The 21023-nt window shown below is 45.8% G+C and overlaps 1 protein-coding gene across 2 annotated transcripts in view; it reads right to left on the bottom strand.

Annotated features, from left to right (window-relative positions):
• CFAP57 (cilia and flagella associated protein 57) overlaps window positions 1-20991 on the bottom strand; it is a 40245-nt gene extending 19254 nt beyond the window's left edge. The window contains exons 1-9 of one of the 2 annotated variants that reach the window (XM_088447297.1): window positions 20915-20991; window positions 14806-14986; window positions 12082-12398; window positions 11191-11477; window positions 9003-9162; window positions 8757-8909; window positions 3954-4093; window positions 2831-2996; window positions 713-826 (exon numbers count right to left, since the gene is read on the bottom strand). In XM_088447297.1, the coding sequence (XP_088303423.1) occupies window positions 713-826; window positions 2831-2996; window positions 3954-4093; window positions 8757-8909; window positions 9003-9162; window positions 11191-11477; window positions 12082-12398; window positions 14806-14962 (1494 nt within the window). In that variant the 5' untranslated portion in view covers window positions 14963-14986; window positions 20915-20991. The remainder of the gene's footprint in view (window positions 1-712; window positions 827-2830; window positions 2997-3953; window positions 4094-8756; window positions 8910-9002; window positions 9163-11190; window positions 11478-12081; window positions 12399-14805; window positions 14987-20914) is intronic. The other variant, XM_088447298.1, reaches the window with a different exon arrangement.
• Window positions 20992-21023: the final 32 nt, after the last annotated feature.

Here is a 21023-nt window from a genome sequence, read left to right on the forward strand (position 1 = left end):
CTTGCGAGCGGACAGCCGCTCGTGAGTGGGTCTGAATCAGGCCCATAATAAACAATATACTTCACTTGCCCTTCATTATTATTTGAAGATATTTTTATATATATATTAATAAATACTGTTATTTTAACTTACGCTGGAGTCATTTCTTTCATTGACACAAGATTCTGCCTACAATTCAAACTTAACATTTATAATTGCAATTAATTATTTACAATGAGTTCGAACTTTAAAACGGGGCACACATGGTACGATCGGCACAACCAACTAAATCGCTGAACTATTTCCCTTGAAGTTTTCTGTAGTGCAGGACAAACGATATTGGATGTACGCACTGATAGATATCTATGATGGATGTCTTTCAGTGAAGTCATCCTACCACATCTCTTAACATGCAAATCGTGATGAAGTCGTCCAAGTTGGTCTGCATGTACGGACGACCACAGATATCATTATTGTCCATGCGGGAACGCGCATCGTTGGTCATTCGTTGATCGTTTGCTGCGTAAAAATTAACGATATGAACGATTTATCGTTGAAAGATATCATTATCGGTCATTAAAATTGTACCGTCTGTACGCACTATTACACTATCATTTCCAGATCAGGTCATTTAAATAAACAGTGCTAAGCTGCCAGGGCCAGGAGACAGCTCAAAGTTCACAGACATGACACAATCTCGAGATACAGAATCACTTAACAAATTGGTATATACCTTTCCATTGTGGCCTTTAAGGTTCGTTACATTTTCGAAGGTTATAGTGGAATAAATGTGGATGACATTGCCATTTACAGCGGCGAAGAGATGCCCTCCGTGGCTGAACACACACTGCAATGAGAAGGGAGAGAGGGTGAGACATGGGGTGCTAATATTCGGCACAGAATAGGAGAAGCAGCTAAGAACCCCCGGGATATCTGCGGTGGTATATAACTATAGACACGGTGCTCATCCACGTTCCACTGTGTAATGGGCATCAATAATAAATATATACAGATATGAGTATTATAGTAAGATAGCAAACTGAGCAGCTAATAGAAAAATCTCTGCCAGCTGACTGGCTATACCAGATGCATCTATGGGTGGGGTGAAACTTATATTAGCTTTCCCCAGACAGTGACCCACGGGTGTTACGCCCATAATGCTCATACACTTCAGCCAATTTCAATGCAACTCAAATGGGATTTAAAGACAGAATCCATGATCCTTCTGAGAATCATAGGGGCCAACAGGGACCCTATCTAAAGTTTTGTTGATGTTAATTATATTACATTCAGTATGCGGCCGGCGGTTCTAATCCCGACAGCGGCAGCCCGACAGAGGAGGAAATCCCGATCGTCCCTAAGGTAAGTACAACTAACCTAATTCTACCTCCTAACCCTCCCTTAGGGATGCCTAACCCTAATTTCCCCCCCAAGTGCCTAAACCTAACTCCCCCTTCCCCGCAGCCTACCCTAAGTCTCCCAGGGGGTGCCTAACCCTAACCCACCCATCCCCTAGCCTAACCCTAACCTCCTGGGGGGGTGCCTAACCCTAATTCCCCCTCCGGGAGTCCCAAACCTAACCCCCCCCCCCCCTGCAGCTGTCCGCGCCCGGCTTACATTCGATCGGTAAGCCGGGTGTCGGGCTCCCAGCGTAGGTCTAATGACAGGCGTCGGGATCTTGACGCCTGTCATTGATACTTGCCGCGATTAGACAGTCGGGAAGCCGGCTGTCGGCATTGCGTCCGCCGGCTTCCCGACTGAACACGGGCTCGATTGAAATTTTAGGAAGTATAATTAAAATATCTCTTAAGTCAAGGTAAAGAAATCAATATCTGTTGAAATATTCTTAAATCACAGCCACCAACATGGTCTGACAGACACAGCTGTTCAATACTTTGCTGTTTAATACCTGGCAGGTTGTACAGTATAAAGCCTACAGTACCTCTGATTTATATATATGTGTCAGTAAAACATACACAGTCATTGAATCAAGGCCTGACCTTTAAAAAAACAACTGCTTTATATAAATACTAAATGTCGTCTCTGTCGCTGCCTGGTTGTTTCTCTCTCCTCCTATGTCCTCCTCTCTCTCTCTCTCTCTCTCTCTCTCCTTTCAGCACTCCCACACTCTTTTTCTCCACCTCTTATAGGGCCCATACATCTGCGATTAATTGTGGCAATTTCCCATTCTGCCGAAGCCGGAGAATAGGAGAAATCCAACATGTTGGTCATTCTCAATTACCCAATTATGTCCCGAAAATGGTTGTAAATCGGCGAGTCTGGGATTTCGTTGAATATCCCCGATTCGCCAACGGATCGCCGATCATCAATATCAGTGGGTCAGCTCTTTTGAGTGTCGATCGGATCGTCGTCAGCAGTACGGGCAATCGGGCTGTAGATGTATGGCACGCATTACTCCCACTCTTTTTCCATCTATCTCTTCCCCCTCCTCTATTTCTCTTATTATTATTTTTATTAGATTATCCTTAGCATTACCTTTTTTTTTTTCATCTTGACTATGTTATTTTTTGGGACGTCCTCACCTTTTCTCCTCTACAGAAGTAGAGGTCTGTGCATACCTGTGTGCCTTTTCCCTTTCTTCTATACTGTTATACATATTTAGTTGTGGGTAATGTTCTGATGTTGCTATCGGGTAATTATCAGAAGTGTCTGTGGTGTCACCATGGTGTGTTACAAATAAGTACAGGAGTGTTTGGAGACAGTAGATGTGTGTTATGCCGGAGCTCGTTGGAAGGGACAACAGACACTGGTGGGAGGGGTCAGAGTACAGACCAATTACATGCCAATGTTTTTAGCACTATTCCACTTTATATATATATATATAGATCACCTCTCGACAGCCACGGACTGTGAATTCTTTGACTGGACGGATGTCATCAATCAGCAGGTTCATCAGACGCAGCTTGTCAGAAAATCCCACCAGAACATACAATCCGGAGGGGTGCAGAGAGACGCTGTATGCTTCCTCCTGATACTCCTTGTACAGCTCCAGAGTGCTGTCAGTCAATAGGACACAATTGTTACAGGGTCAAAGTCCATTTACAGATGGATTTGTGTTGGAGCCAGTAAAGCCTGACTCTGAAGCTTTTATTAGCGCTACAATGTATCTATATTATCGTGGATAGTCTATCCCGTCTCCATTGTGAGCAGTGGGAGCCGGCTTCCCCAATGGCTCCCAGAGCCGTGATGGAGATGGGACAGACCAGGAGAGGAGAACCTTCCAGCGCTGGGACGTGAGAAGTATTACAGACGTACAGAGGTGGGGACGGGACTGGGGTGATCCAGTATATGCCAGCTCCATATTAATAGTACATTAATAATGTGATGCGTCCCATATAATCTGCAACAACCTCTGTATGTGATCCATCAGGGAGTGATAATGTCATACAAAATTGTAGGCTAAAAGGCACTGGTCGTCTACACACAACGGAGGTAGCCATTTTGTAGGAGAACCAATATCTGTGACACATAGCAGATAACTCACTGGAAATAAATAACGTCACTGAGGCATGCTGCGATGCACTTAGTGGAGATGGGCACTTCATGAGCTGAGCCACTATTCACATGTAGCTGTTTGGTTAACTAGGACCCAGGGACATCTCCTCCAAGGCTCTTTGTGTGGCTCCCAATGTACAAAATGGAGATTCCAAAGGAGGCGATCAATTCCCTAGCCAGTGTATGATGGAGGCACTGGTTCCTAGGACATCGATGGACGACATCATCAATTACATTCACTCAGCCCACAAAATGTCTCCCTCCAGTATGTGTGATGCGTGTACTCTGAAAACGTGGCTGTATGCTCCTCTACATCTGATTGCAAATGCGTCCTGGTGTTGCACCAGATCTGCACATTTACATTCACGCAGTTACAGGTAATCTGACACAGGGGAAGGAAGTAATAAGACATAGCGGAGGCGAAGAAGGGGGCGATCTGGGTGAGCACAGACACGTACTTGTTCTCGAAGTTCCAGATGCGCACGGAGTGGTCCAGTGAGCAGGTAGCGATGAGGGGTTTGCGGATACAGACGCTCAGGCCCGTGATGGCAGACGAATGCCATGACTCGGTCAAGAACTCAAAATGGGCGTCATCCCCCTGTGAGAGGAATGAATAGTGAATCCGTAGATGAGATGAAGCAGAAAGAGCATTGTCAGGCTGTGATATATTAGCTGAGATAATGAAGCACAGACCACAAAATATATATATATATAGTCCTCTACATTTTCTCATGTTACACTTAGTGGAATAACTGACCAGGATTTGGTTTGTCTTAGTACAGAAGCGCTACCCTAATCATCTGTGACGATCAAAGAATACAACTTCCTGTTTGTATATGTTTTGTGTTTGGACAACATTTTTGATTGGTTCCCGATCAGCATTGATTTAAGAAAGTGTTGGGTCATGTATTACTCTACTCTTCTCAAATCGAATCATTATTTATCTACTGATTTCCGTGTATGTTTACCACAGAGGCACACTTAGGGGGAGTTACAGCTTGCCCAGAAAAAAACCTTTCTGCTCCTTTTAACATCATGTGTGGGGAGATTAGTCTCCCCCATGTGTTCAGAAGGCGCTGTAATGAATCACTAGGCCCAACTGTGACTCTACCAACATTCCCGTCCGCTTATAGGTAAAAGTCAGTCTGCAGTTCCCTGTCTGCTCCTTGGTAGTGCTGCCATTAGGAGGTGCTGAGATCCTAGTAAGTACTCTGTAACAACCTCAGCTTCCTTCCTTACAGATACAGGTAGGAACCCTGTCTGCTGTATGTTTCAGGCAGGAGACAGTGTAGTTGTGTAAATATTTGATTATATGGGGGCCTATTTATCACAATCTGCATTTTTAATGTTGGTGCGATACATTTTTTTACGCCTAGTTTTGCAACGTGAATATTTTCCATGTAATCTAGTAACAAGCTCGTGCAAGGAGACGGCCATTACACTCTGTTTCCTGATTCGGGTCCTCCCTGCAGGCAGCACATGCGTCAGTAGGGGGCGACGGAGAGATGGCGTTAGCTACTGCGGGGTGATTTGTGGATGGAAACAGAGGGACCTTCTTAAATCCCCTGCTGGGGTTCTTAATATTTGCGGGTACCCTCCTGAAAACACCCGTTTTCGTATGGTACCTGCAAATATTGTTTAACAAATATGCCCCTTAGTGTATTTGTAGTGCTGAGGGATGCTGTATGTAACAGTAACATGTAGATATGATGTAGTGCATGGCAATAGCATGTGGTGCGATGACTATGTGATGCATTGGTATATGGATGGCAGTACGGCTTGGTGGGGTATCTAGCAGTGACATGTTATTGCTGTTTTTTTCTATAATTTTTTTATTTCTAGCATGACATTGTATTTATTGCGTGGAAGTAGCATGTCGTGGCAGTGGAGTTATGTGTACATAAAGATTAGGGTGCGGGGTTAGGGTTAGGTACTAGGGGGAGGTTAGCGTTAGGTATTGGGGTTAGGTCAGCATTTTTCAACCACTGTGCCCTGGCACACTAGTGTGCCGGGAGCAGTTGTCAAGTGTGCCGTGAGGTCAGTGCAGTCAGAGCTGACTTTACTTGTACAGCTGGCCCGGGCAGTGCTGGGGCCTTCAGGGAGGTTCAAGAGCGCCTGGACCGTGACCTGTGGAGATGCGGCGGCGTGACATAGGTCACGCATGCAAACCTCCCAACATGACCCTCTCCAGGAGGGACACAATGCTCTGGTCCTGGACTTCCCTGGTAATTTATGATTGGTGGCGGCTCCAGGGGTGGGGCTGCAGCGCTGTACAAAATTCAAATAGGGGAGTCACACTGTGACCGGACGCCTTTCGCCTAGGCCTGGTCACGGGTTAGCGCTTTTGGACTCCCACTCACCGTCAGTGACCCCCTGTCACTGACTCCGCCCACTGCGCCGTGGGCGTTTAACGATGCTGCCACCACCAAACTCTACCATCGGCGTTTGGAACCGCTTTTTACGTACAGTCAGGCTCCTACGTCGGCGCCTGGAACCGCTTCTGCTGCGTATGCGTTTGACTAACTGCGGACACACCTCCTGTTTGGTGTCGGCTGTTCCCACCTGATCCCTCACAATGGACCAGGTCTGCACGGTAGCTTGGCAGAGGGCTTGAACTTGGAGACACGGAGCTCTTACCCAGAACAGCAGGAGAACGGAATAGCATTTTGCGCAATTCTGTTGGTCGCAGGATTGAGGTACAATTGAAGTCAGGCAAGGTGTTTATTGCTCAATGTCTTAAAAAAGACCCTCCCTTCAGATTGAAGGGGAATATCAGCATACAAGATGTTACAGGAATCATACAGCAGGTCTCCTCCACAAAGGATTGTCAAAGATGTACACATACAGGGCTCACAGGCCCTCTTTTTATGTCATTCTAACACACATTACCACAGGGGGTAAGCCCGCCCTGTGGTTTCCAACCAATCATCATAAGTGCATGACCTGTGCATGTGCTGGCCACATACACATTTAACATTGTCCCCTATGGACAGTGGGGAGTGGTCACTCCCCTGAGCCTGAGACTACCTGGGGTTTTGGTCGCCACCCAGGAGTCGGCTCGTCTAGGGCCGGGGGAAGGTTTCCCTCCAAAACCCTACTTCCAGGAATCTGCTAAGGGACCAAGCTTCCTACTTCTGCCTGAATCTGAGCTTCAGAGGTGGGCAAGCAGGGTCCCCGGGCACGGTTTCCTGGCCATGGAAGGGAAGCGATTTGAAGCTTCCTAAACCCACTTAGCTGGCTGCATTAGCCAGCTTCCTATGCACCCCCTCATACCACTTCCAGGCATGAGGCTGCATAGGAGGACATATTATTCCCCTAGGGAAGAGGCTGGAGGACCCAGCAGCCCACAGAGAGCTCCGGATCCCCCTGGACCTTCACAGACCACAGGTAAGTGCATTTTTCCTTAAAATTATACATTTAACATACATGCATTTCATATTATACATTTAATTTAACCACATGTACCTAGGGGTGTGCTTTTAAAGCGCTGGGCTTTACTAAATCAGCCCTGCAGTGCTGGGATACTGGGAGCTGAGCTCTCAGTCCCCAGTACCGGGCTCTTAGCTCTGCAGCCTGGGACCATGCCCTGGCTGCAGCAGCTGTACCTTTATTCAGCAGCGCTCAGCTGCTGCTCCCTTCTTGCTGCCCTGGGGCACCAGGAGCCAGCGCTCCTGACCCCCAGTGCACGCTACCTCAGTCTCCCATTCGGTGCAGTGCACCGAGGGTTAAACTGCTGGCCACGCTGCCCGTTGTGCTGGAGAGCCGGGAGCTAGGCTCCCTGCCTCCAGGGGTCAGCGTGCGCCGCATCCATCTGGGAGGCTGGATCGCTGGAGCACCAGGAGCCTCCGCTCCTGGTCTCCAGCTTGGAGCCACAGAGCGTCTCCTTTGCCCCCGTCCTTCCCCGGTGTGGCACACCAGGGGTTAAGTCCCTGTGCCGCCACAGCGGCTTGTGCCTTTGCAGTCCGGGACCTGCTCACGAGCACAGGAAGCTCGCAAGCGGGTCGATGTTCCCCCACTGCGCATGCGCACGACGGAGGGAGCTCCGTCGTGCGCATGCGCGAGACCCGACGAGCGACGGGCTCTCCATCACTCCGGGTTCTCGCACCAAAGGGGGCGTGCTGTCGATGTTGATTGACAGCACGCCCCCTTTGGTGGGCATGCCAGGGGCGTGCCTGCCAGACGGAGGCGTTCCCATGGGAACGCCTACCGTCTGAAGCCGGCCCCACTGACATCACTAGTGATGTCAGTGGGAGTGATTTTGGCTCTGATAGAGCCAAAATCACTCCAGGGCTTGCGGCAGCGAGACCCTACCGCAGGGTCTCCGTCGCAAGCCCGATGGTCGCGATGGTCAAGACCATCGCGACCATCATCATGGACGCTCGCATATGCTGTGGGTGGTCACCCACAGCTATGCGAGCGGCCAGGAGGCCAATCCATTTTCATGGAGGAGGGCCCTGATTCAGAGCGAGCGCTCTGGTCAGAGCGTCCGGCTCTGAATCAGGCCCTGTGTCTGTTCTTTTTCCTGTGGGGGCCAATTTTGAGTGTTCTTTCCCATGGGGGCCAATGTGTGTGTTTTTTTCCCGTGGGGGATTGATGGTGTGCCTTAGCAATTTTAAAATCTTGTTCGGTGTGCCGCGAGCTGAAAATGGTTGAAAATCACTGGGTTAGGTACTAGGGGGAGGGTTAGGATTAGCCACCAGAGAGGGAATGTTAGCATTAGGGTGCCGGGAGGGAGAGGTTAGATTTAGGCATTAGGGGGGTAGGTTAGGTTTAGGCACCGGGGAGGGGGTGTTAGGTTTAGAGTGCGGGGAGGGTGAGGTTAGGCTAAGCACTAGGGGGTGGGAGGTTAGGGTTAGGCACCTGGGAGGCAGGGTTAGGGTTGGGGTTAGGAAAACACTTACCGTTAATTCCTATGGGTGTCGGGATTCCGCTGTCGGTATTCTGACCAGCGACATCCCGACAGCCGGGATTTCATACCCAACCCCCTGTATCCATATTCATATTGCTCTATAAGTTATTTGCACTGGTGTCCACACTACTAATTTATGTCCCCAACCTAAAAGATCTGGCTGGAGCAAGGGAGGAGATTGAGGTGGCCTAGACATACATGCACTTTGCTCCAAGTATGCAGTAAGAAGGATTTATTTATGTATACAGTATAGTGTTAAATGTTCTTTTTTCTTCGGAAGCACATACATGCGTTTGCCCTGTAACTAGTGTATTCTGCTCCATCAATGGCAGCCTATGCACGTGCATTGTACCTTAGTGATTTCGGCAGAGGACAAGGCAATGCTGTAGAGCTGACTCTTGTTGGTGCTGACGAGAACGGTCTCCTCCGAGGGGCTCAGACACACACACAGAACCTCCTGCTGCTCGGACAGACTGGGGTCACTGCTATGCTCATTTTGTGGGATCTGCCAGAGAAGTATGGGGAAGAAAATACACACATGTATATATAAGAAGTGTTACAGCCCCTTCTATGTTGATAACAGCACCCGATCTCTTACTTTAATATTCCGGCCTCTCTTGTAAAGTTCTCGATCCTCTGCTTTCTCAAAAATACAGACTCTGCCGGGGCCGCCAGAACACAGGAATCCTTTGGAATAGGCCGCAATAGAATGAATGCGCACGGGAGGCGTGTCAGCGCTGTCCAATGTAGAGGAAGTGCTGCAGAAAGACAGGGATGATGGTTGGGACGTTACACAGAAATATTCCGAAATGATGCGCTATTTGCATTCATTCTGTGATATGTCGGCAAAGCACGTGGACAGTCATTCAAGTTGAAACGTGTCAGTGAGAGGAAGAATTGTGACTGGCCTATCCAGGACTGGATGAACTTTGGGAGCTTGGTTCATAGAAACCCTCTACATCCTGGGACATTTGTAGGTGGGAACATTTCAAATTTTTAAGGAGTCAAATTGCTCCCTACAGTATCTGCCTTCTTTATTTTGAGGCACATTGAGACGCTACAGTATTTGGACGTCTGACCCAGAGCAGAATTATTTTTTGTGGGGGTAATGTGTGTGTTTGTTTTTCTGTGGGGGACAGTGTCTGTTCTTTTTCCTGTGGGGGCCAATTTTGAGTGTACTACATGCATACATCAAATACCCATTTATGTGAGTAGTCTGGATCTTTTGAAAAATTGTGATTACCTGGAACGCACTACATACTTTTTTTTTATAAGGAACAACACCATTGAGTCATAGTGCAGAATTGGGGTTTTGGGGTGCAGACTTAGAAAAAAAGTACCCTGCAGCCTTTGGAATGTTCCCTAAAAGTAATCTATGTCAAAAAAAAAATTAAAAAGTATCTTTGGACACCCCAAAAAAAGTGGTTTCGTTTTGGGGGTGAAAAAAGAAAAGTTGGGGGACAAACTTAAAAACTAGCGAAATAGACTCAGGGGGGGTCCCCAAGAATGCGGCAGGTGTTTTTTAGAATGCGGTTGGTTGCGGCAGGTCGATTTTTGAAGTATTTTTAAACTTCACTTTAGGGACTTCAAAATATGCTTGCACCCATTTTCATGTACCCCAAATTTGATGGGACTACTTATTTTCCAAAAAAAAAAAAGTTTCTAAATGCTATTCTTCACCACATTTCCAAAGTCGCATAAAAGAACCTGCCAACACCGTTTAAAAACCCCAAATACCTTTAGCAGGCCAAATCGGGGGTACCCATAGTGATCCCCCATGTCAGACCATCTTTTGGGGGGTGACAGTCTGATTTCCCCAAAAGTGAGAGGACTTTTCGATACTTACCTTTCCGCCGGGTCCCGTTTTTGCCGATTCCTAATTGAATATGGGGATACGCGGGCACGGCCCCATACTTTATGGGGCCGATGACTTTTCTCCTCTACTGGAATATGGCCCATAATGTTCCAACTGGGACTAGAACCCACTGAGAAGCGCTTGAATTACTGACCCTTTGTCAAGTTTTCCAAGTGTTGGGGGAGCCACCACATCAATTTGAGCAGCATTCATCCTTATGCCTGAGATTTTTATTTATCTGAAGTCATTTTGTGTAATAATCTTTATTTCTCTAATATTAGACTATATGGGGCACTAGCTCTGGGAGCTGACAACCTGACAGGAGGGAACACTTTGGAAGAGACTATATATGGGCCTCAGGCAGCCAGTGAGAGGTAGGAGGGGGCGGGTCCTTCCTCCAGCTCTCACTGTGCAACTGCTGGACGGACATATGTTAGCAGATTATATAATAGATTATTCTTTAAACATCCAGAGAATGCATCGGTGACATACAGAATACACATCTAACTTTACTATTTAATTGTCAAGGTATATTGCTCAGACATGGGAGTAACAGTGACTCTACATGTTATCAGAATCCTATGTATGACAAAAAAATTTATGAATTGCTTTAATGAACATGGGTATTAAGATCTGATATAAATATCACTGCTAACGGGAAAGATTACCGTAGACCCCCAGTCATCTCTCATAGCTTATGACTGCATAGCACCAATGTCCTATCTCAGTTCAGGGATCGGAAATTGAGTTAAAAGCTAAATCTAATGGGAGTTCCACCTAACACAGCTGCTTTGTGAATCTACAGTTCAGGGCAACGCTACATAATCATTCCTAACAAGTTCAGGTTTTCACACCATTATTTCCAGATCAGCTTAGGGCAACAGCTCCCGGCACAGGCTATGTGACCTATCTATTGGGCTCAGATATTTACCGGCTAGCTTCGGTAAGGCTCGGTTTTTCCGACAGGCGATGACGAACGTCTTCTCCGCTGATGTTATGTTCCCACCGCAGATCCCCAGACTCCCACAGACAGAGTTTGCCGTTGTCTGTTCCACAGATGACTCGGTCTTCAGACAGCCACGTGTGGCACAGAAAGTTCTGGGATTCCACTTTCTGAAAGTTAGTTTGTTTCAGGTTCCCCTCAATGTAACGAAACAATTTGAATACCCCGTTGGCCGTGACGCAGATCTGAGTATTGTCATGGGGGTTGAAGCTCACCTAAAATTGAAAAAAGGTTGAATGTTGTTCAGGGTTGGGAACTGTTGGTGATGTATATATTGGCAAACAAGAGTTTTCATTGTCCTGACTGGCAAAGGAGCCTGGGAGTTGTAGAGTTGGGTTCCATACAAAAGGTGGATGAGGAAAAGGTCTATAATGATTTTGGTCTACACCAGAAGGTCGACATGGAAGAAGGACAACATAACAAAAGGTCGACAGTACAGAAGATCGACAGAAATTGTCGACACATGTTTTTGTTTTTAAGGTTTAGGATTCAGCATTTACTGGAGGGTTAGGGCTAGTCTGCGGAAGGGACGGTTAGGTTTAGGCACCAAGTGAAACGGTTTGGTTTAGGGTTAGGGTGAAGATTAGGGTTAGAAAAACAAAAAATGTGTCGACCATTTCTATGTTGACCATCTTCACGTTGACCTATTGAACCTGTCAACCTTTTGTATCTGTCGACCTGCTGTACTGTCTAACTTTTGTCATGTCGACCTTTTGTACTGCACCCGTACAGTTTCCCATCCATGGTGAATTCATTACTCCAGCGACACTAAAATTGTCGTATCTATTAATAGTCCGTGTGTGCTGATCAGCGTGTTACCTGATAAGTGGAGTTATTATGACTGTCTATCCTCACAGTCGCCATCACTTTGTGTTTCTCCCACATCCAGAAGATGATCTGCCACTCGGGAAAGCCGGACTGAGCCACGAGGTACTTCGAGTCCGGGGAGAAAGCGATACTGACAAACTCTTGGGCTTGGAAGTCAGGAGCGCTCAGCACCTTACGTTTCTTGAATGGCGTGGATGCCAAATCATAGACTGTGATTGTCGCTTTGTCTGAGCCCTTCTCGGACATGGCGAGGTAGCGATGGTTGGGGCTGATTGCTAGCGCCTGCATGCCCTGACTCTTCTCCGAGCCTGTGAGTACAAGCCACGCCACATGAGACCAAGATCCCACTTCAATATGTTACTCTGGATTAACAGAGCAATGATACCCAAGACACATCTAAAGCTAATGTAGTCTTTATTATAGTCTATCCTGCATCCACTCCCGCTCCTGAAATTACTCAGATCGTTCATAATGTTAAACATGCATCACTCTGCCCCACTGACAGCACTGACCATTATTGCAGGACCTCTGTGCTCCAAGAATGACCTTCTAATATCTACTTCTCTTATAACTTCCTGCCACAAAGACTTCTCCTGTGCTTCTCAAGAGTAATGGAACCTCTTACTATGCCCCATATTACTCTGTCCTTCAAATATTTCCTCCTCTCTTTATAGAGATCTATTCCCTCTGGTCCAGAATCCTCAATTTAGTACTCCACGTCTCCACATACCTTACACCACTGCTGTAGTTCACATTTCCACCCCTCCAAATGCAACCAGCTTGTGTGTCATGTTCCCTAACTTAGGGTTATCATCAGCAGGAGCCTCTCTATCATGTGTACATGTATGTATATTTAAGCCAGTATGTATGTACAAATGCCAGGGCAAAACTAAAGACGCGTTTCGCTGCATAAATGCAGCTTTTTCAATGCATTTATGCAGCGAAACGCATCAGTTGTTTTATCCTGGCATTTGGCATTTTTACAAGCAAGCACCTTACCATTCATTGGGACGCTATCTGGATATTGGACGCTATCTGGATTTGGGACTATGCGCAATATTTCCTGTAACTAGCTGTAAAGAGGGTCCACCTGTCTGAGTTGGAATATCTGCGTTGGAATACTCTTGACTTTGAGACCATCGCTAATTAAGGATTCCTCCAAGGTTATACCACAATCCGGTAAATTGTATATAGCTGGACATTTGTTACCAAAAGACTATTGTCCAGTGCATAGGAACTGCCTTAATTGTACCATTTAAGTGCCTACAGAGTTTTATATTATTTATGCCTTTCTGATTACATTATTCACATCGACGTATGGATTTATGCACTAATATATGAATGTAATTTTTCATGTGCCTATATACAGTACAGTTTTTATGTTTATTATACAATATATCATTACATTTTTAGAATTTTACTATTATCTGTTAGCGCTGCTTATAGTTTTCACTTAATGTTGTCTAGGAGGCTGACTACCTTCTTATAGCAGCTACACATAAAAGTGCCCTTCACTATTTATACTTAACTCTATGAACTATGGGCCTGATTCAGAGCCGCTCGTAAGCGGTCGCTCGTTCGTTCCGACCGATGTTCGCACAACTGCGCATGCGTACGGATTTTAATACGCATGCGCGAACCAGTCAGTGCGGCCGAAAATCGTGTGCTCGCTAAATAGCGAATGCCTGCTATTTTGAGTGACAGGAGGAGGCGTTTGTGGGTGGTAACAGGGGAAGGTGCTTGAAAACGGGGAGTGGAGATCCGAACGCAGGCGTGCCAAACGATCAAAACGGGCGTTTTAAGGGTGTGCATAATTACCAAAGCAGCGTCATCGACCACGTCACTTGGTTGTTTTATAGTCAGAACTGCTCGCACGATTGTGGTAGGAAAAAACAACCACAAGAATAGCGAGCAGTTCATACGCCGTCCGATGTACTCGATTAATCTAATAAATAGCGGACATGACGTATGATGCGAGCGGCCAGGGGGCGTTTTTTTCAAAATTACGTTCGCATGTTTTGTTCGCTCGTTCAGACATAGAGGGGTGAACAGACCGCAAAGAGCAAACGGTTAATTTAAATAGCCAGCCCCTTTTTCTGGACGAGCGAGCGCAAATAGCGTCCGGCTCTGAATCAGGCCCAATGCCTGGTAAATTCAAAATAAATAAAAGTAAAATCATTTGCTTGCAATGTGATATGATTATACTCAGTTCCCTCTTGATTCATAGGGAAGATCTTTACTGTTCCGTTTATCATTTCTAACTAATGTTAGAATGCAACCAATCAATTCACTGCTAATCTACTGCTCCACGGTGTAGGTGACCAGGAGACTATAAAGAGAGTTCTTATGTTAATATTTCATTTAACCAAACCCCCTCCTTTCAGTACACTAAGGTTCTGGTGGGTGCTCCAAGTGTTTATCTGATATCTCAGATAAGGGTTTGATAAATGAAAACTTCTGTTGGTAACTCTACTGAAGGACAATGGGAATTGCGTTTCCGACCTTGCAATAGCTATAGGACCAGCTTCAAGTGAAGTAATGACAAGAGAACGTATAATATAATGTGAAGCTTTATATTTCCTATCCTGGTATGGAACGATTACAAATGTGTTCTTCAGGGGTATTTTCAGTTCTTAGGTATCGATAATACATAGCTTCTCTACAATGGCGGCTTGGCGCTGTAGGTAGCAGTGTCAGGGTGCTCATGGCTCTTACCTGGGATGAATTTTTGCCATTTTTGATCTACGTTGTACTTTATACAGTTGTTACCAGATGGGAATATGATGGTTTGTTCATCAAAGTAACAGATGTTATTGGTAACATGTGACCTGAGCCCAAAGATATAATGTGACTGAGCCACAATCACCGACATGTTGTTTTAGCGAGGTGGTTGAACCTGCAAAACAGGACTGGTGATTAGGAGGGGGGGGGGTATAAGGAACTATAGAAGTTGTTTGTCAGTAGCTCTCTGCCTGTAAATACATCAATAAAACAAAGATATTATAGAGAGAGAGAAAAAGGGAGAGCGAGAGATATACAGTATATATATATATATATATATATATATATATATATATATATATATATACTAGGTCTGGCTGCTCATTGATTCTTGAATGGCTGGATAAATCAGTTGTAAAGTTTGGAAACTTGCTGGAGCTTCTGAGAATATGTTGAGAAAATGGAACAGGTTCAACCATGTACAAAGAGGCTCAAACACTAAGGCACCCATTTATCAATGATCGCATTTGCAATGCAATCTGTGCGCCATATTAACGCCCATGATCGCATTGCAGGATGCGATCAAACCGCCCGGATGCATCAACTTGCACCCACAGGGACAAGGGCACCGAAAGGAGCCTGTCCCTGCGAGGTGCCGGGGTTGACGTGACTTCACTCCTGTGCCCGGGGATACTGCACGTGCACGGTCTGCAGACCACGCATGTGCCGCGGCCTTTGCTGGGTGAAGGTTCCTGTGGAACCCTCTCTCAGACAGATTTCTGATGTGTAGCCCATAGGCTACAGTGGCTAACTCCATCTTCAGATGGTGTAATCTGCGTGGGATCAAGGTCTGGAATGTGGACTTGATAAATCTGACAGCATCACATCCCCCATAGAAACCTATGGTGGTTGCAGTGCCGGCGGATATGGAGGGACAGCAGCAGATATCGGAGATAGACGGGTGTTTTTGTAGCAAACAATGGGTCTGATTCAGACCCGCTCGCAAGGACATTGCACTCACAAGCGGGTCGATGGCCGGGCAGTGCGCACGCGCGGCCTGCGCGAGCCCCGGAGTGAGAAATTCACTCGCTCCGGGGCTCCCTACAAAAGGGGCGCCTATCGATGTTGTTCGACAGCTCACCCCATTTTGTAGGCGGGTCGGGGTGGTGGCTGGCCAAACGGAGGCGTTCCCGAAGGAACGCCTGCCGTTTGGGAGCGGCCCTACTGACATCACTCGTGATGTCATTAGTGAGCTTCCTGCTCTATTAGAGCAGGAAGCTAACTGGGGCTTGCGGCAGACGAGACCCTACCACATGGACCCTACCCGACCATCACGACCATCACCTGGCTGCTCGCAAAAGCTGTGGGTGGTCACCGACAGCTTAGCGAGCAGCCAGAAGGCCGGACAAACAAAAAACGCCCTTCAGACCTGCAAGCTGCCTCCAGCAGCGAGCGGGTCTGACTCAGGGAAAATGAATGCGAGACGTAAATTTAAAACAACAAACATGATCCAGAGCCTATGGACAACTGGACCTTGCTGGAACATACTTGTTGCCATCAGATTGGCGAAATTTGATTGAATTTTGAACTGGTTTAAACTTTCCAAGCATCTCTAATTAGAATTATATCAACCACATCATATATCCAGGCTATTGGCATTAGGATGTCAGTATCGGGTCCTCTTAGATTGTAAGCTCACCTGAGCACGGCCATGTAGCTATTCTATTTCATGTCATCGTATGTTATCTATTTGTGTCATGACTCCCTCAATGTACAGCACTGGGTAATATGTAAGCGCTCTATAAATAATGGATATTAGTAATAAAAGTGGCAAGGAATGCTGAAAGGTTTATTCTTCATTACCTGATATAAAACATATAGGCCCTCATTCAGACCCGGTCGAAAGGGCTGAGCGCTCGCAATCGGGTCAATGTTTCCCCATTGGGCATGCGCACGTCGGAGCCGGCTTCGATGTGCGCATGCGTGAGACCCGGCTAGCGACGGGTGCTCCGTCGCTAGGGGTCTCGCACCAAAGGGGGCGAGATGTCGATGGTGAGTGACAGCTCGCCCCATTTGGCAGGCGGGCAGGGGGCGGCCCCACTGACATCATTGCTGACGTCATTGGGGAGCTTCCTGCTCGATCAGAGCAGGAAGCTCCCTGGGGCTTGCGAGTGCAGAGACCCAACCTTAAGGTCTCGTCAGAAGCCCCGATGGTCGCGATGGTCTTGACCATTGCGACCATCACCCAGGTCGGTCGCTAGAGCTGTGTGTGGTAACCCAAGATGCAAGCGGCCGCCCTCATTCAGAGCGACCGCTTGCATCTAACGACCGCCTCTGAATGAGGTCCATAGTCCTAATGCACTATAGGAGGCAGGTCTTAGGGCATATACATGATTATTACACGGACTGGATGCTAAGTTCTCCTGACACACATATGGAATTTGGGATATGTATAGGGTATATATGGTAAACATTATTATTTATTATTACCAGTTATTTATATAGTGCACGCATATTCCGCAGCGCTCTACAGAGAATAGTCATTGACATCGGTCCCTGCCCCAGTGGAGCTTACACTCTATAGTCCCTGTCACATGTACACACACATATACACTAGGTTTATTTTATTTTTTGTCAGAAGTCAATTAACCTGCAAGTATGTCTTTGGAGTACAATTGGGAGATATATATATAACATATATTACATATAAATCCACATCAGATACATATAGATATATGTAAGGCGAAAATATAGAATATTTATATGAGATATATATGGCATATACAGGGGATACATATTGGGATTGTAAGGGATACATATTGGATATATAAGACATACATGTATCATATATAGCAGATACCCTTGTAAGTAATATATAAAGAAAGGGGGTGGAAACCTGTGCACTGAGATAGAATGTGGATCTATGGATATATGGATCTATTGCGAGCTACAGTATACAAATGATAGCTGACTCTATCATAAAAGGTTAGAAGAAAAGGAATATATGCGCTCAGCTATAGTTCACCATGCTTAAATGCGGAATGTTTAGTTAGGCACTAATGGATGCTAGCAAGCCAGCTTTTTCCTTCACACTCACTTCTACTCGGTGGAACATTTTTGTGTACTAGACTCAGTAGAACATTCAGGAGTCTATGATACATTGGATTATCATTATTTGCTTGCTAGCATCTATTCCGTGTTGGGGGTTCCCCTGGCAGACCCGATTATTACTATGCCATGTCTTATATAATAGGGGATACACATGGGATATATACATATAGGAATAATGAGGATACACATAGGATATATAGCAGATACATATAGGAATAATGAGGATACACATAGGATATATAGGGGATACACATGGGCTATATTGGTGATACATATGAGATATATAGATAACATGCCTGACATAGGGATAATTATGGTACATTCTGTGGACACACACTGGATATATAGGGGACACACATGACATATTTGGGTGAGGGGGCATGTCTGGCATAATAGGGGATACAAATATTGGAGTAACATTGGTTATATAGGGGACACACATAAATATAGGGGATACGCCTGGCATAATAGGTGATTCATATGGATTATACATGACATCTATAGGGGATACGCCTGGTGTAATATGCGATACATATGGAATATGACACACATAGGGGATACGCCTGGTGTAACAGGCAATACATATGGAATATACATGACACACATAGGGTATACGGAATTGCGGCTTCCCGATTGCCTCCCGGGTATACGCCTGGTGTAATAGGGGATACATATGGAATATACACAACAAATGTAGGGGATACGCCTGGTGTAATAGGGAATACATAGGGAATATACATGACACACATAGGGGATACGCCTGGTGTAATAGGGGATACATAGGGAATATATATGACACACATAGGGGATACGCCTGGTGTAATAGGGGATACATAGGGAATATATATGACACACATAGGGGATACACCTGGTGTAATAGGGGAGACATACGGAATATATATGACACACATAGGGGATACGGTGGTGTAATAGGGGATACATAGGGAATATATATGACACACATAGGGGATACGCCTGGTGTAATAGGGGATACATAGGGAATATATATGACACACATAGGGGATACACCTGGTGTAATAGGGGAGACATACGGAATATATATGACACACATAGGGGATACGGTGGTGTAATAGGGGATACATAGGGAATATATATGACACACATAGGGGATACGCCTGGTGTAATAGGGGATACATAGGGAATATATATGACACACATAGGGGATACACCTGGTGTAATAGGGGAGACATACGGAATATATATGACACACATAGGGGATACGGTGGTGTAATATGGGATACATAGGGAATATATATGACACACATAGGGGATACGCCTGGTGTAATAGGGGATACATAGGGAATATATATGACACACATAGGGGATACGCCTGGTGTAATAGGGGATACATATGGAATATACACGACATACGTAGGGGATACGGTGGTGTAATAGGGGATACATAGGGAATATATATGACACACATAGGGGATACGCCTGGTGTAATAGGGGATACATAGGGAATATATATGACACACATAGGGGATACACCTGGTGTAATAGGGGAGACATACGGAATATATATGACACACATAGGGGATACGGTGGTGTAATAGGGGATACATAGGGAATATATATGACACACATAGGGGATACGCCTGGTGTAATAGGGGATACATAGGGAATATATATGACACACATAGGGGATACACCTGGTGTAATAGGGGAGACATACGGAATATATATGACACACATAGGGGATACGGTGGTGTAATATGGGATACATAGGGAATATATATGACACACATAGGGGATACGCCTGGTGTAATAGGGGATACATAGGGAATATATATGACACACATAGGGGATACGCCTGGTGTAATAGGGGATACATATGGAATATACACGACATACGTAGGGGATACGGTGGTGTAATAGGGGATACATAGGGAATATATATGACACACATAGGGGATACGCCTGGTGTAATAGGGGATACATAGGGAATATATATGACACACATAGGGGATACGCCTGGTGTAATAGGGGATACATAGGGAATATATATGACACACATAGGGGATACACCTGGTGTAATAGGGGAGACATACGGAATATATATGACACACATAGGGGATACGGTGGTGTAATAGGGGATACATAGGGAATATATATGACACACATAGGGGATACGCCTGGTGTAATAGGGGATACATAGGGAATATATATGACACACATAGGGGATACGCCTGGTGTAATAGGGGATACATATGGAATATACACGACATACGTAGGGGATACGGTGGTGTAATAGGGGATACATAGGGAATATATATGACACACATAGGGGATACACCTGGTGTAATAGGGGATACATAGGGAATTTATATGACACACATAGGGGATACGCCTGGTGTAAATGGGGATACATAGGGAATATATATGACACACATAGGGGATACACCTGGTGTAATAGGGGATACATATGGAATATACACGACATACGTAGGGGATACGGTGGTGTAATAGGGGATACATAGGGAATATATATGACACACATAGGGGATACACCTGGTGTAATAGGGGATACATAGGGAATTTATATGACACACATAGGGGATACGCCTGGTGTAAATGGGGATACATAGGGAATATATATGACACACATAGGGGATACACCTGGTGTAATAGGGGATACATATGGAATATACACGACATACGTAGGGGATACGGTGGTGTAATAGGGGATACATAGGGAATATATATGACACACATAGGGGATACACCTGGTGTAATAGGGGATACATAGGGAATTTATATGACACACATAGGGGATACGCCTGGTGTAAATGGGGATACATAGGGAATATATATGACACACATAGGGGATACACCTGGTGTAATAGGGGATACATAGGGAATATATATGACACACATAGGGGATACGCCTGGTGTAAATGGGGATACATAGGGGATATATATGGGGATAAGAAAGGGGCACACAGAGCTGGCAGAGAGATAGTGGCATTACCTGGATGCTGTGCTGTATACCCCGTTGCCATGGAGTCAGGACTCTACCGCAGGGAAAGTTGGGGCCGCGGAGCACCCTGGGACATGTAGTCTCGGCAGAGGCATCGCTA

This window comes from Taudactylus pleione, unplaced genomic scaffold (assembly GCF_031769625.1).
Source record: "Taudactylus pleione unplaced genomic scaffold, aTauple2 ptg000428l, whole genome shotgun sequence".
Lineage (NCBI taxonomy): Eukaryota > Metazoa > Chordata > Amphibia > Anura > Myobatrachidae > Taudactylus > Taudactylus pleione.